Genomic DNA, 17,267 nt, shown 5'->3' with positions numbered 1-17,267 from the left:
TACCCCCCCCCCCAAAAAAAAAAAGAAAAGAAAAAACAACAACAGAAAACCAGTAAGTATGTAATGGAATCTATTTTAAATTGCTTTTCTTTATATAAAGTTTAGGCCAACCACAGTAGTGCACCTTATTACTATTCAACAGATTTATTCAAAGCAATGAAAAAGTTATTGCTATATATCATTGTTTTTCAAACAAGCAACATACAAAATACTCATCTGATTTTATTAGTAGCTCCTGTTGAGTTCTAAGTTAGAAGAGACTAAAAATCACTTGCAAGATTTTATAATCTGTGCAAATATTCCTAAAGCATGATACTACTTTTTTGATTAAAGATGATTTTACATAGTTTTGTAGTATATAGTCAATTCTACAACAGGTAGTTTATGGAAGAACAAGGAAAACTGCAAATTACCTGGTTATAGTTTTTAAGAAATAACATATATGCTAACAACTGAACCTATGTTTTATAATTACAAATGGCTTCTTAACAATAGTTTTAGAATATCATGGCACTTAAGAATGCTGTGTGAATTATTAGGAAAAATGTACAGTGGTCTTGCAGAGACTTTATAAAGAGATAGTGGGCAAGAAAAAAATTAAGAAAATAAAAACAAAATGACTACAGTACCCAAACACAAGTACCAACATCATAAAAAACTGCAAGTTAATGTGTTTAAGACTTACAGACATTTACTAAAACATGCTTGAAAATAAAATAAGTTAACCATATCTTTTAAATAAGTGTTTACTGGCTAATGCAAACAATTTTGTTTTAAAAGATCATTTCCTTAATCAAAGCAGAACTAAATTAGAACCATTAGTCAAGTAAACATTGAGTTCCAGTTTTCCTCAATAACTTTAAAATATTCAGTTACCTAAGAAATGTACAAAGTAATGCATAACTGCCTAGGGCTTATATTTAATGCATATATTTCTGTTTTTCAGAAGGATGTAATCCAGCAGAAGAACAAAGAAGACCAAAAGTGTATCTTTCTTTAAATCATTATTCAGTAACCATGAAAAACCTAACAGGCCATTTAGATGATTTTTGGATGTTAACATTAGTGTACTCACTAACATTTTTAATAAGCACAAACAAATTAAGCCTGTAAAATGAAAAACACTATCAAATTATGCCATGCATGTCACACCAAACATCCAAAAGAACATCTATTATAGCCTTGTTATATAGATCCTACAGTTAGCACCATTTTTATATCTGAACACTTGGAAAATGCAAACAAAGATCTTAAAAAAAAAAAAACTAAAATTATTATAAGTTTACATGAAAAAAATCAATAAGCACTAAGGTTGGTCCTAAACACTTTCAAATATTTACATCAACACTGGGAAGCCTGTTGTACTACTGAAGAAAAACTAAAACAACTGGTATGATCAGCTCATTCTATCCATGCTTATCATAGCACAGACAAGTAACTGAATTCATCCAGCATTAACCTGCACATATACAAAAGGCATAAACAGTAAGTATCTGGCTTCTTAAAACAGGGCCCCAAATAGGACAATAAAACCAATTGTCTTGCAAATATATTACACCACTAGCCCTAAAACCAATTTAGCAGGAAGAATATTCAGATGACTCACTATGACATGTTATTTACAACCTTTAAAAGTACCAAAAGTAAAAGCAGCCCTTTGTTTTAAAAATGTGAAGCATATGAATTTACATACAACAAGCAGTATAAACAATCTGTCCAATCATTCAATACACTTCAGAATCTAAAGCCTCTCTCATCCTAGTAAATCATGATACATATCAAGGAAAGAGAGCTAAAAATAAAAAAAATTAAAAAGCAGCAAGGTTTTCTCCATTTAGGAACATAAAACAAGTCTATCTCAGTCTTGGGAAAGAAGTGCACAATTCAATTGGCAAGGTCTTTCCTTTTTCTTCTTCTTCTTCTTCTTTGATTATTGATTTACTGTGTAACCAAGAGCAACCAAAACTACTTGTCAATTCAAAGTACCCAACAAAACTTTGAGTCTTCATGCCACTTCAAGTTAAAATAAAAGCAATGTAGCTTTTAGTTTTCAGAAAACTGGACATCCTTTTGTGTGGCACAAGTTTCACTACCACATGATTTCCAGGAGTTCACTCTTATCAAAGTGCAGTTAATCCAAAATTGCATCGACAGTATATCATGCCTGCTGAATCCAGCCACGTATCTGAGATAGGGTCATATTTCTGCACTGTGTTCAGATAGGAAGACCCTGAGTGACCCCCAACTACATAAAGGTAGTTATCAATTACTGCAGCACCAACTCCTAGGAAAGGTAGATAAAAAGAAGATATGTTAGCTATGAAGTCTATTTTTTCTAAAAACCAATGTGTACTTTAATGTTTTCTTAAAATATATTTCAACAATCTAACAAGCAACATAGAAATATACTTAATAGAAAAACACATCCTTAACATAAGAGTCAAATTATTCTTTTACCTCTGCTCTCCAATCCTACTCTCCACACCCCTGCCCCCAACAGCAAAGTACTATTTAAATTTTGATTTTTAATGAATTGTACACATTCACAGGGTTCAGTGTGACACTTTAATATACGTACATAATGTTTCATGATCAGATCAGGGTAAACTATGGCAGAAAAGTATTATTAAGGCATTTCTATATGCTTTAAAATCCATTTATATTTATATATTTTCTAGCAATCATGCATTTCATCAGGTTTTCAAATACACTGAACTATATAATTTATGCTTTTAAAAATTATCCTTTATATATTATTATATGTATTTGAAAAAAAGAACAAGTCTACACAAAATTTTAAGTTATTGTTTGTAAGGTTTTCCCTATCAAGAATGCTGAAAAAAACTGATTACAAACAAACTCTGAAATGGTTAACTCCATTTTGTTCCGTTAATTTCCTTTTGATATGTATGTTTTAAAACCTGCCCCTTTAAATAATGTCATTTGAGTTTGGGTTAAAAAATAACAATTTTCCTTATTTTCAAATGATGTATTTGTTTTTTCTTTAGGAACCCTGAAATCCAACCCCTTTTCTTATAACTGTGTCCCTTGGGAAGGACAGAACATTAAAAAGTAAATGTATGAATCATTGATGTACAAAACAAAATAGAACAATACAAGGAGTGTGTGTGTGTGTGTGTGTGTGTGTGTGTGTGTGTGTGTGAGTGAGAGAGAGGGAGGGAGGGAGGGAGGTTGGGATTATAAAACATACAAATCGATGAGATCTATTATACGAACGAAAAAAAAAAAAGCTTCTAGAAAGATATATTCTATTATCAGCATTTCCCAAAATGTGTTCTTTCAAGTTTGAGAAAATGATAATATACCCACAGGTATATTAAAAGCACAGTTAAGAAATCTATGTTGTTTTGCCTAGCTAGTTGTTTTTCAAGTTTATAACAAAAAAAGTTTTTCTGGAAAAGTAATACCCTTGTTCTTCTATGGAACTACTATTCCAAGAGCATCACTGTAGAAAGCACAGTCCTATATTTTTATAAATTCATAAATTATTATTACCTGTTCTAGGTTCTTTCATTGGTCTACACACAGTCCACTGATTTTGATGGGGGTCATATCTTTCAATGCTTGACAAATGTGAGACACCATTATGTCCACCCACCACAAAAATAAAGCCTAGCATGACACCCACGCCAAAGTGAATCCTTTTATCAGCCATGGATGCAACCATCTCCCAGGAGTCTTTACTTGGATCATAACGTTCCACACTGCAAAAATTCACATGACAAAAGAATTAATTTACAGATCCTTTGTGTCACATTTTCTGCCAAAGCAAAACTAAAACCTGCCATGGTTTTCAAAGTTCAATAAAGAAACAGATACAAACCAAGAGTAGTCTATCCCAAATATTTAGATTTTTGCCAATAAGTTTACAGAATTAAAAGTTTACCTTGTGAATAGGGTTCAACAATAACTGTTTGCTATTCCATTATACAATCATTCTTTAGTATTCATAAGGAATTGGTCCCAGAACCCAAGTGGATACTCAATCCCTTATGTAAATAGTGTAGCATTTACACCTAACCTTCCATATACTTTATCTCTAGAATACTTACATCTAATTTAATGTAATGCTATGTAAACGGTTGTTGTATTATTTAGGGAATAAGAAAAAAATCTGTACATGTTCAGTATAGATGCAATATTTTTTCAAATATTTCTCATCCATAGTTGGTTAAACCCACAGATGCTGAATCTGCAGATACAGAGGGCCAACTGTACTGTTTCAGCAACAGGTATATTAAAGGCACAGAACTTAAACAGAAGACCTGGGTTTAAGTACAAATGCTGCATTTTTAGAGCTGGACTAGCCCTACCACTGTGGCTCTGTGTAAACCTGAATACACCATTTCATTTCACCTGAAAAAACAGCACAACTCAAAGGGTTCATATAATAAAATCAAACAAGAATGCATTAGAAAATTACAAATATTTTTAAGAAAACTAAGGATACACAGATAAGGAAAAGAGAAGAGAAGGAAGGAAGAGCAGTGTTTTTTCTCACAGGATAATTCATGTGATTTCAGTACAGAGCACACTACAGATTCCATAGCACAAACTGGTTAATCATAATAATTTCTGATTGATTTAGGAGAATTTAGGATTAAAGTTAGGTATGCATCCAGAGAACCTGTGGTAGTTCCAAGTTTGTTATGGAGACCCATATCAAATCAGAATTTTCAAAAAAGCTTCTTCAGACCATTTCAGAATATTTTTAAGCCTGTTGTTTGCCCTGAAGGGGCACAAAGGCACAAAGGTAAACTTATTGAGCTTGTTCTGATCTCACTTTCTGAAAAAGGCTTAGGCATTTGAGATGCTGTTAAGCTCATTCTGGAAATCATAATAGAGACTAGATAACAGTGTTTGTGAAAAGATTTCATGATAAACCCATTAGACCAAAATCATGGGACAAGAAAAGTTGATGAACTCTAGCAAGACTTTAAAAATCCAAGAACATTATCTCAAAATTAAAATACGTAAATCTTTTATTTTAGAATTTTTTGCCAGAAGTTTTTCAAAGAATAGAAATGCTTGTCGGGGACCCAAATACTTTTCATTCAACTAAAGGATCAAAAAAAGAGGACTGGTTTAGATTAAACTGAAATAATGCTGTTTAAACTAAGAAATACTGTTGTGCCAATCATTTTCCCTTCTTTAAAACACTAAAAAAAAAAATCAATAAAACACAGACCACTCCAATTATTAAAGATAAAAATCTTTAGAACATCAATTTTCAATAAATGTGCAGGATTATGATTAATATTCCATATCAGGATTATGATTAATATTCCATATAAGCACTAACTTTTTTTCTCATACATATTTCTCCTTTATTCAAAGAATATATCACAGAATACAGAGATCTCTAATTCAGATTTTAGTACAACCAAAACACATGTATGATGTAACATGAAAATATGTCTTAATCATAGAATAAGAATCCACCAAGGAATATCTAAGTGAGACTTCAACTTTATAATATAATATTGTATTGGCCTATAGGAATTATATTTCCATATCTTTATTCTATTAAGCAACATAATAAAGACCTTATACACATATACACATGCACATACATACACTACACGAAATCTAAAAATTGCCTAAATCTTACTTTTACATTTTCTGAGTTTTAAAATGTAGACCATTTAAACAGAATGACTTAATGTTAATTTAATACAAGGGATGTAATCTTAAGTTTCTTTGAATTGCCATATAAACAGTTACATTTAAGAAGCAGGTTAAATTCTCAAATGCCTATCAATATCACTTAAAAAATTAAAAATGAAGCTCATTGATACATACAAATTATTTAAAACTCAGAAATTATTATTAATAATCCCTTTTAAAAATCTCCCAACATGTACACAATTTAATTATTAATTTAAATACCTGTTCATGTGAGCAGGACCATACCCACCAATGGCATATATCATTCCATCCAATACAGCTGCAGCAAAACAACTTCTTGTCGTAGTCATTGGTGCCACAGGTTGCCATTTTCTTATTTTGGGAATATATTTCTCTACAGATTGTAAATAAGATTGTCCATCATATCCACCTAAAGCATAAAGTTCTCCTGCAAGAACTACTACTCCAAGGGTACTTCGGCTCTCATTCATTCTCTCTAGTGAAGTCCAGGTATTTGTATCAGGATTCCAGCATTCTACTGAATTTTCATGTTTTCTGATAGTGACACCAGGACGCACATTAGTTTCAATACCACCTATAACATACACTTTTTGGTCTAAAACACATATTCCAAATTCATAGCGAGGAATGTTTAAGGGTGCCAAACCAATCCAAGAGTCACTTTGAGGAAAGTACATCTCCACACTAAAGAATAAGCAGAAAAAAATAAATTTTAAAAACCCAAATGGCCCATAAATAAAAATATGTTTAATCTTATCAGTAACCAGGGACATGCAAATTAAAGCCACAACAAACCAAGATACATCTTCCAGACTGGCAAAACTGTAAAGATGATAACATCTCTTGGCAAGAATGTGGAGGAAGGAATGCAGATTGTTAGTGAGAGTGTTAACAAGTACAAACAAATCTGGAAAACAATTTCACACTATCCAGTAAAGTTCAAGATATGCATGTGCCTTTACTCATCAATTTCATCTCTATGTGTCTACTCTGTTGAACATTTACTATAGTGAGTTTTGTAGTAGGAAACATACAGAAAAGTTCTTTGGAGCACAATGCAATAATCCATCAAAAGGAGAATAGTTAAATAAGGTATAGTATATCTGTCCCATGACTGAACAATTTTACTCTTAAATAGGTACACAAGAAAAATGCATATATTTGTATATGTACAAGAATGTTCACTGCAGTATCATTTGTAATCACCAAATATTGGAAGCAGTCCAAATGTTCATCAACCATATTTACAGCAATGAAAATGAACTGAATACAGCCACATGTACTTGGGGTGAATCTTACATGTATTTTTTTTAATATTTGTTTTTTAGTTGGATACAATATCTTTATTTTATTTATTTATTTTTATGTGGTGCTGAGGATCAAACCCAGGGCCTCGCACATGCTAGGTGAGCACTCTACTGAGGAGCCACAACCCCAACCCCTTACATGTCTTTTGAGGGAAAGATGATAAACTCAAAATAATATATTTTGCATAATTTCATTTATATCAAGTTCAAAAACATGTAAAACTAATCTCTGGATTAAAAATGTAGATGGTGATTATCACTGGGGTAGGACAGAGAAGGAGCTCCTGAGTGCTATTCTATTTTTTGAACTGGTTTGTACTGCTCACTTTTATGATAATTCACTGAGTGGTACAAGTGGAATTTACACTCTTTTCTATTTATGTGAAAGACTTTAGTATTTAAAATAAAAAAAATTTCATTGTAAAAGAAAAAATTATGCTATGCTAATACACCATGTCAGTGAAAGTAAATGAACTATTTCCTCATGCAATTGCACAAGAGAATTTCATTTACTGTTCAGTGAAAAAACATCTCCAAGTATATATAGCACTTCCATTTATATAAAAATGTATAAAACCTGATAGTAATTGAGTTTCATTTGACAAGAGGAAAAATTATAATGAAAAGCAGAAGGTTAATACAGAATAATGTTTACTTCTTGGGGAGAGAGGGAGATGGCAAGGAGATATGTGGGGTCTTCAAACGTATTTTTAATATCTATTAAGCTTGTTGATATCTGTCTTAGACTGTTTTCTTGCTAATAACACAATATTACAGACTAGATAAGTTATGAAAAAAAGACAATACTTTTGACCAAAAGCCATCTTTTGATGGCTTTCTCATTGGCAGTCTGACCCGGGTGTGTGTGTATGTGTGTGTGTGTGTGTCTCTCTCTCTCTCTCTCTCTCTCCACACACTGGTCATTTCCCACTTCACCAATATTCAATCATGGTGACTCCACTCGGATAACTTTATCTAATTCTAATCACACATCCCCCACTCCCCATCCCCCTCCAAAGGTTCTATCTCTAAAAATCATAGTCAAATTAAGTTCCACATCATCATTTCACAATATCAACTCATGAGCCTTTGGGAGACACACTCAAACCATATTATAAACCATATTATTCTACCCTTGGCCCCCAAGGTTAATGTCCTTCTCACAAATGCAAAATGCAATCATTCCATCCCTTCCAGTCCCCAAGGTTTAGCTCATTCCAGCATTAATTCAAAAGTCCAAAGTCTAATCTCCTTCCAGCTGTGAGCCTCTGTTTAAAAAAAAAAAAAAAAAGCAGGATACACTTCTAAGTTATAATGGCAGGCTGGCACAGTGGCTCAGGAGGCTAAGACAGGAAGATCAAGAGTTCAAAGTCAGCTTCAGCAATTTAGTGAGGCCCTAAGAAACTCAGTGAGACCCAGTCTCTAAATAAAATACAAAATAGGGCTGGGGCTGGGGCTGAGTGGTAGAGTGCCCCTGAGTTCAACCTCCAGTAACTCCCCCAAATAAAGTTATAATGGCAGGACTGGAATAGGATAAACATTCCTACTTCTGAAAGGGATAAACAGACAAGTAGAAAGGTGTAATTGGGCCAATTATGCCAGCAGGGAAGACATTAAACCCCTAAAACTCCAAGTCCAGCCATCTTGTACATACTGTAGCAGGGGCCCCATGGGTTAGGGCAGCCCTGCCCCGACTGCTTTGCTGATTATAGGTCAGCCACAAGTCCCAAAACTCAATAATGCAATAGTATAAGAGTATATATTCTTTTTCCAGTATGATCAAAGTATTTTGATTAACTTCATAATTATCAAATGCCTATTTATAATCAGTTTTATTATTTAGCTAGATTTTAAACTGTGAATTTGTACCAGTGATATAACAGGGAACAATTTGAGTTTAACAAGATGAGTTTCATTGAGGAAATAGGGATAAACCTTGAGTGGAGAAATTCCAGAGAGCAGGAGATGAGGAAATGAAAACAGCGAATATAGGTAATTTTTCTAATTATTATTTTTTAAATAGAAGAGTAAAACGGACACGAGGAGTTACAAAGTGAAACACAGAAAGACTATGGATGCCAGAAAAATTAATCTGGGAGTTTAGATTATAAAACGTTTGTATGTTCACGGCAAAGATATGGTACACTGGGAGGTGATGATATAAGAGAAAGACAAGATAAGTAGAAGAGCAAAATATTTGCATAAAGAGAAGGAATGGCCCAGACCTAGTGGTACACACCTGTAATCCCAGTGGCTCAGGAGGCTGAGGCAGAAGGATTGCAAATTCAATCCTCAGCAACTTAGTGAGTCCCTAAGCAATTTATTGAGACCTGCTCAAAATTTAAAAAATAAGAAAAGGAGTAGGGATATGGCTTATTAGTTAAGCACCCCTGGGTTTAATCCCTGAGACCAAAAAGAAAAATAAAGAAAAAGAAAAGGGATGGAATCTAGTGAATATAAGAAGTAGAAACATACCTTATATATAAAATCAGAGATATGATAAATTATGGTATAATGGTGTATTAAGAATTGTAATGCAAAAATAAATAAATAAAAAATTAAAAAAAAAGAAGTAGAAGGGTTAGTCTTTAATAGAAATAACAGTAGATTTAGTGATGGGAAGATGAGATAGTTTTCTGGTGGCTTCTTATCCTCTTAATAGAAAAAGGAATAAGGTAATCAGCTAAGAGTTGGAAATACCTGGGATGTTTTTAAAGAGAAAACAGGTGATGTGAGATAGTCCTAGGAAGTAAAAGAATAAATTGAGGAAATTAAAAGTTAATTGCTGGGGAATGCCAAGGTCCTTAAGTGAGATAAGTTAAAATGGGCATGTATATTTCTTTTTTTTTAATATTTATTTTTTTTTAGTTTTAGGTGGACACAATATCTTTATTTTATTTTATTTTTATGTGATGCTGAGAATCCAACCCAGTACCTCCTGCATGCTAGGTGAGTGCACTACCACTTGAGCCACATCCCCAGCCCAATATATTTCTTTTTATATAAATTCTTTTTATATATATTTCTTTTAGTTATAGATGGGTTCGATTCTTAGCATCGCATATAAATAAAGGTCCATTGACAACTAAAAAAATATTTTTAAAAATCCTTAAGGGGAAAAAATAATAACTGAAGTTATGTTTTAAGTCCAGTTCTTGTTGTAACAACAGAATACCACCAGGCTAAGTTAATTACAAATAACAGAAGTTTATTTTATTTATTAATTTTTATGTGGTGGTGAGGATCAAACCCAGTGCCCCACAGGGGTTAGGCAAATGTTCCACCACTAAGCCACAACTCCAACCCCAGGCATGTGTATTTCTCTTGCCACATTCCAATGCTCAGGTACAACCATGGCACAAGTGGATGTTGTGATTTTAACTAGATGAGTATGATGAAGGAACACAAGGGTTAGGGAGCCATGGTATATTCAAAAGTTATGATGACAGTGTTGTTTCTGGACTCTAAGGTGGGAAAGCAGAAAAGATGAGAACATGTGGTGTATGACAAGCAATCAATTCTATCAACTCATTATAGAGCCAATGGATCAAAAATCCTTAAGGAGAGGGCTGGGGTTGTAGCTCAATAGTAGAGTGCGCTTGCCTAGAGTGTGTGAGGCACTGGGTTTGATTCTTAGCACCGCATATAAATAAAGGTCCATTGACAACTAAAAAAAGATTTTAAAAAAAATCCTTAAGGGGAAAAAATAATAACTGGAATATGTCTTAGTCCAGTTCCTGTTGTAACAACAGAATGCCACCAGGCTAAGTAAATTACAAATAACAGAAGTTTATTTGGCTCACAGTTCTGGGGGCTGGAAGTCCAAGACTGAGGGGCTGCACCTGCTGAAGGCCTTCTTCCTGCACCATGGAAGGCATCACATGGTGAGAGAACACACAAGGAGAGAGAAGGAGGAAGACAGGGAGAGGGAGGAAAAGAGAAAGGAAAAGGAGCCAAATCTCCCCCTCTTACATCTAACCCACTCCTGAGATAATGGCCTTAGTCCATTCATGAGGGTGATGTCCTTAAGACCTAGTCACCACTTAAAGGTCTCACCTCTCAACACTACTGCATTAAGTTTTTAACATATAAATTTTGGGGAGATACATTAAAACCATAACATTTCACTCTTGACCCCCAAAATTCATGTCTGTCTCATGATGCAAAATACTTTCATTCCATCCCAATAGTTCCAAGAGTCTTAACTCATTCCAGGATCAATTAAAAAGCCCAAAATACAGAGTTTCCTTTAAATCAGATATGGATAGGTCTCAAAGCATGAATCCTTCCACCTGTCAGCCTATCAAATCAAAACAAATTATATAGTTCCAAAATACAATGGTGGGTCAGGTGTTCTCATTCCAAAAAGGACCAATACATAAGAAAGAAGTAACTGGTACCAAGCAGCCCCAAACCCCAACAAGGAAAACAACAGTAAGTCTTAATCTCCCTTGACTCCATGTTCTGTAGCCTGGGCACACAGTGGCAGAAACTGGGACCTCAAGGCCTTAGAAAGCCCCAACCCAATGGCTTTGCTGCATTCAGTTCATCTAGTTCTTCTCATGGTTGGAGGCTAGAGTTTTGTGCCTGTACCTTGCTCAGGCTGGTATTGCATGTTGGTAGTTCTACAGTCCTGGGGTCTTGGTAGTGGCCCCACTCTCATGCTTTCACTAGGGATTACCCTAGTACTGACACTCTGTGGTGGTCTAGTTAACATAGCTTTACTAGGTATAACCTTGCTGAGGGTTCTGCAGTAGTTTCACCTCCAACACTATATTTCCACTCAAGAGTTGCCCTAATAAAAACTCTATACAGTGGATTCACCCCTGCCACAAATCTCTGTGACCCCAAACAGTCCACAACATTCTTAGAAATGAAGGTGAGAAGGCCATGTCCCCATAACTTTTGCATTCTGAATTTGTGCAGAATTCACACCCCTGAACACTGCCAAGGTTTACCACTTGCACTAGTCACAGGGTTGAGATACAGCTGGCTCTGCTTGAGTCAAAACTGGGGCAGCCAGTGAGTGCAGTGCTGGAATGATATGAGCAGATATCTGAGCTGGCTATAGGCAATGGGCTGTCCTCACATGTCCCCCAAAACACTCTGTCTCCTAGAGCTCTGGGCCTGTGATAGAAGTGGCAGCCTCAGTTCTCTAAAATGACTTCCAGGTCTTTCTCCCCTCGTCTTGATGAATAATATCTGGCTCCCTTCTATACATGCTAATCTCTTTAGCTAGCAAGGCCATCACTAAGCCATAGCTTTCATTTGTTTTTTTTTTTAATTTTTTTTTAGTTGTAGGTGGATACAATGCCTTTATTTTATTTTTATGTGGTGCTGAGGATTGAACCCAGTGCCTTCCACATGTGAGGTGAGCGCTCTACCACTGAGCTACAGCCCCAGCCCTCATTTGTTCTTTTAAACATACATTTTCAATTCTTGGTATATAATCAAACTAATCATTTGTTCAAGAAATCTCATTCTCCTTTTATTCCTGCCTTTCCTGAACATCCTTTCCCTTTATCCATCCAAACTCTGTCCTGTCAATTTCCTCTCTTAAAACACTTTTTAAATTACTGCTCTCTTGGGCTGGGGATATAGATCAGTTGGTAAATTGCTTGCCTCACATGCACAAGGCCATGCGTTCAATCCCCAGCATCACCAAAAGAAAAAAAAAAATGTTGCTCTTATTTGTCTTTACTAGTTCTACCCTAATCCAGGACCTCATAATCTGTTGACTGTGTTTCTATAATACTCTCTGATCTAATCACTGTGGTGTTAATCCTGGTTGCTCAATCTTTCTCTGCAATGTAGCCAAAATGACTTAACAGATTAATCTTGATTGTTTCAGTACCATATTTAAAATAGTTGTGCAATATACATAAAAATCTTCTTTTTATCATGGCATATAATAACTTCTTTGATTCAGTTCACATTCACCACTGTTTGACTTATTAATCAGAACTGTATACTTCCCAATACCAAACAGCTTTTACTTTCCTGCATAACTCATATTATACCATGCCACTGTCCTTGGTCATGAACTTCTGTACAAAATTCTTCCTAAATTCATTCATTCATCCATCCATCTATTTATTTATTTATTTATTATTGGTGCTAGGGTTTGAACCCAGGGGCATTTAATCACTAACCAAAAAAAAAAAAAAAAAAAAAAAAGAAGAAGAAATTAAAATCAAGCATAGAAATATATGTAGGGAACAAGTATGTATTAAAAAGTGCCATGACACTTTTTGAAAGAACCACATAGAACTTTTAGAACCAGAAAATATAGTAACCAAAATAAAGAGCACAATGAATGAATGGGTTAAAGGCAGATTAGACACAACTGAAGAGAGAATGAATGAAATAGAAGAGTGGAAGAAATTACATTCAATATAGCATGAAAAGACAAAATAACAGAAAATATAGAATTAGAGACAAAGAGGAAACAGAGAGAGCTCTAATAAATGTTAACTGGAGTCCTAGAAGGTAAAATAGAGAAAGGACAGAGGCAATATTTAAAGAAAATGACTACTAATTTTCCAAAATGATGAAAGACACCAGTCCACAAATAGAAAAAGCCCAATAAAGCACATGCAAACTAAATAAAGAGTTAATGGAAGGTCAGTCAATGGGTATTAATTATGGTTTGATAAGAGAAATGTGTTCTGGTATTCTATTGCACTACAGATAATAATGTACTGTAGGGTTCAAATAAAGCTAGAAGAAAGGATTTTGAATGTTTTACCATAAATAAATAATAAATGTTTGAGGAACTATATGTTTACCTTAATTTGAACCTACACAATGTATACATGTATTGAAACCCAAGTGGTACCCCTTAAATATGTGCAATTTTATACGTCCATTAAAAATAAATAAAACAGGACTTAATGGAAATAAGTGCTAGTACATTTAATATAAAAAACATAACATCTGCAACATACTTTCAAAAGGCCAGGAAAAAGTTTTTATGTGGTGATAGAGAAAGCAAAGAGGCAAAATGATAATAATTGGCAAATCTAGATGAAAGTCACATAAAAGGTCTCTGTGCTGTTCTTTCCATTTCTGTAAGTTCAAAATCTTTTGAAAAAAGTTTTGGAATAAAGTTAACTCTAAACAGAAAAAAAAAAAACAAAAACACTAACCACATCCCCAAGCCCTTTTTATTTTGAGACAGGATCTCTCAGGATCTCTTAATTTGCTTGGGGCCTCACTAAATTGCTGAGGCTGGCTTTTAACTTGTAATCCTCCTGCCTTAGCCTCCCAAACAGCTGGAATTACAGGCATGTGCCACTGCGTCCGGGCTCTAAATTCTTCCAATGGGAGAAACACCTATCCCTAATACTTCCACAGAATTATCTTTATCACTGAATTAACACTATGTATTATAATTATCTATGCAAATATTTTCTCTTTTACTAAATGAGCTTGTTGAAGGCCCATATCTAACAGTGTTATTAGAATTTTTTGAAGAATTAAATTGAATGATCATTCAGGTTGGTTCCAATTTTTCCAGTTATAAATAATGCTGCAATGAACAGCTTTGTGCAAATGATATTTTTAATTTTTAAATTTTATTATGATAGATTGGAAGACAAAAGAATTACTGGGTCTAAAGACAAGAACAGTTTTTATGACTCTTCAATAACTTATGTTCATTATTTTTAATATTTGAAAAACCAAGAGGCAACCAGACTTTTAAAACATACATTCACATTTGGAATTTTTTTTGCCGTTCTATTAGTCATTTACTTCATGCCAATAATCCATGTCTTTTAAGAACAAGAACTAAACAATTAATATGTGAAGCTACCACAACTAATGCTTTACCTATAGACTAATCTCAACAATACTAGTTTTAAGACTACAGTTAAAATGTATAGTAAGAATTTTTTTAAAAGATTCAGAATATGAGTTGTAACATCAATAGTTTCCTACCACTGGAGAAAGAAAAGCAATCTACCAAAGTTTTGGAAATTGCCAGAAAGAAATGCACAGCATTATCGAAAAATATCAAACAAAAGTTTGTCTTAAGCAAATTCTATCCAAGGAAAAAGCAAAGATAACATCACACTACATTTTCTAAAAATCTAAAAGTTACTTGCATCATCAAGGACTGGCAAATTCTAAAGGTAGAGTTGGACAGATGTGACAAACACCATACTGCCCATGAAGTCTATATATCTACCTTTGCTAGATCTTTGATAATCTGGCAACTCCTGCTCTAAGTTAATAGAAAAGAAAGCATTGTGGCTGAGGTTGTGCCTCAGTGGTAGAGCGCTTGCTTAGCATGTGCGAGGCACTGGGTTTGATTCTCAGCACTGCACATAAATAAGTAAAACAAAGGTCCATTGACAAATAAAACATATTTTTTTAAAAAAGCATTTATTACTATTGTTTTGAAAAAATGCTTATAATGAAGAACATAAATTGCACATAAAGGCCTCTCCCCCCCCCCTTTTTTTTTTTTTTTGGTACTGGGAAATTGGAGACCATGGATGTTCTGACACTGAGCTACACCCCCAGTCTTTTTCATTTTTATTTTATTTTTTGTCTTGAGACAGGATCTTGCTAAATTGCTGAGGCTGGCCTAGAACTTGTGATTCTTCTGCCTCAGTCTCCTAAGTAGCTAGGATTACAGGTGTGTGCCATCATGCCCAGCTTTTTTCACTTCTTTGCTTGTTCTTCTAAGGATCTGTTTCATTCATTCAAACCCACATTCCTGCCCGCCAGATTACCCTCCTCACAGGTTCTTAGCTCTCTTCTTTAATATATTCGGATGTAACTGACAATAATAAATCTCCGCTCCATGCTGGTCTGACCCAAATAAAGATGTAAACGGTTCCAGAAAAAAAAAAAAATAAATAAAGACATAAAATGGAAGAAAAGTTAAGAGTAACCAGGATGAATAAAGGTGCACACTTGGGAAGGAAGGTTAATAATTGAGAGTATTATAGAGAATGGATGACAATGTGATTAAAATGACCACATAAATATTCTGGGAGAAAAAAAAAGCAGCAAATAAAAGTAAAAAGTAAAACCAAACTATTTTTAAAATACAGAAAATTAGCACATTTAAAAAGCACAAAAGTCTATAAATATCACTCCTTTAACAAAGCCTTCTATTTACCTATCCAAACAGGCAAAGAGTCCAGATTTTCCTCCTACAGCACAAAGTACTTTGGGAGCACAGCGAGGTCGCGTCATCAAGACTGTCTGATGAGAGAGTCTATGTTCAGGCATAAAGTGGTACTTTAAAGCTTCATTCAAAAGATGTTTACAAGTGCGATCATCACGAATAAGATGATTTGCTTCATATAGCCTAGTGAGAAACTTAACACTCAGCAATGGTAATCGTACACTATTTAGTAGCTGTGCTAAGTATTTCTGGCGTTCTTGTACATCATACTTGATCCAAGACTCTAATGCATAAAAAACAGTCTCTTCAGTAGCTACATTCAAACAGTCATTGGAAACAATTTCATCCAAATCTGCATGTGTAAGCTCAAAAAACTCTTCTGTCTGGCATACAGCTTCAAAATTCTGGCATATGTATTTAGTGGCTGCCAAATAAAGGTCATGGCAACCATATGTCTCTGCAAAACGAGATATTCCAATACAGTTCCCAGGATCAAGCTGGCTTTCAAGAAATGCACAACATTCTTTCAGGACAAGTTTTATCTGAAGTAGGTTTGCTGCTGGAAGGAGAGATTCAACTGTATCCTGAGAAATAAAAACAGTCCCTGTATAGGCATATTCCACAATGGCCTGGAGAGCAGTTTCATCAATGGACTGAAATTCAACCTCACTGTTTTCTTTTTCAGAAAGGTTTCCAGTGAACATAGCTTTGAAATATGGGCTGATGCTGGCAAGTACCACTTTGTGAGCATAAATTTTAACATCACCTACACGAAGAATGATGTCACAGAGTTCGTGATGCTGACGAAGAAGATTCAAGCCCTGAAGAAGTTGTTCAGAATGTAAGTGGGCTAAGTTAGCAAGCATGTAGGTCGGGGATGTGTGGTCCATCTACAGAAAAACAAAAAGCATGGACAGTTACTTCAAAATAATCATGCCAGTATGATTCTTTGTTTTAAACAGTACAATGAAAATCAGATTTATTGTTCATTTTCCTGTATTCTTTTGGTTTTAAAATACTTAATATTAGAACATAAGCTTTCAGAGTTAGAAGGAATTTAATAGTCATGCAATTCAACTCCTTTCTTGCAAGATGGAGACCCAAAATGTTAAATACTATGTTCCAAGCCATGAAAATCTCTGGACAAT

General features: G+C 34.4%; 1 protein-coding gene across 2 annotated transcripts in view; it reads right to left on the bottom strand.

Annotated features, from left to right (window-relative positions):
- Window positions 1-53: 53 nt before the first annotated feature.
- Klhl28 (kelch like family member 28) overlaps window positions 54-17,267 on the bottom strand; it is a 38,166-nt gene continuing 20,952 nt past the window's right edge. For both annotated transcript variants that reach the window (XM_015491233.2, XM_048798634.1), the window contains exons 2-5: window positions 16,111-17,009; window positions 5,911-6,354; window positions 3,517-3,725; window positions 54-2,284 (exon numbers count right to left, since the gene is read on the bottom strand). In XM_015491233.2, coding sequence (XP_015346719.1) covers window positions 2,121-2,284; window positions 3,517-3,725; window positions 5,911-6,354; window positions 16,111-17,009 — 1,716 coding nt within the window. In that variant the 3' untranslated portion in view covers window positions 54-2,120. The remainder of the gene's footprint in view (window positions 2,285-3,516; window positions 3,726-5,910; window positions 6,355-16,110; window positions 17,010-17,267) is intronic.

This window comes from Marmota marmota, unplaced genomic scaffold (genome assembly GCF_001458135.2).
Source record: "Marmota marmota marmota unplaced genomic scaffold, marMar, whole genome shotgun sequence".
Lineage (NCBI taxonomy): Eukaryota > Metazoa > Chordata > Mammalia > Rodentia > Sciuridae > Marmota > Marmota marmota.
The sequence above is the reverse complement of the archived record's forward strand: the minus strand, read 5'-3'. Positions and strand labels throughout refer to the sequence as shown.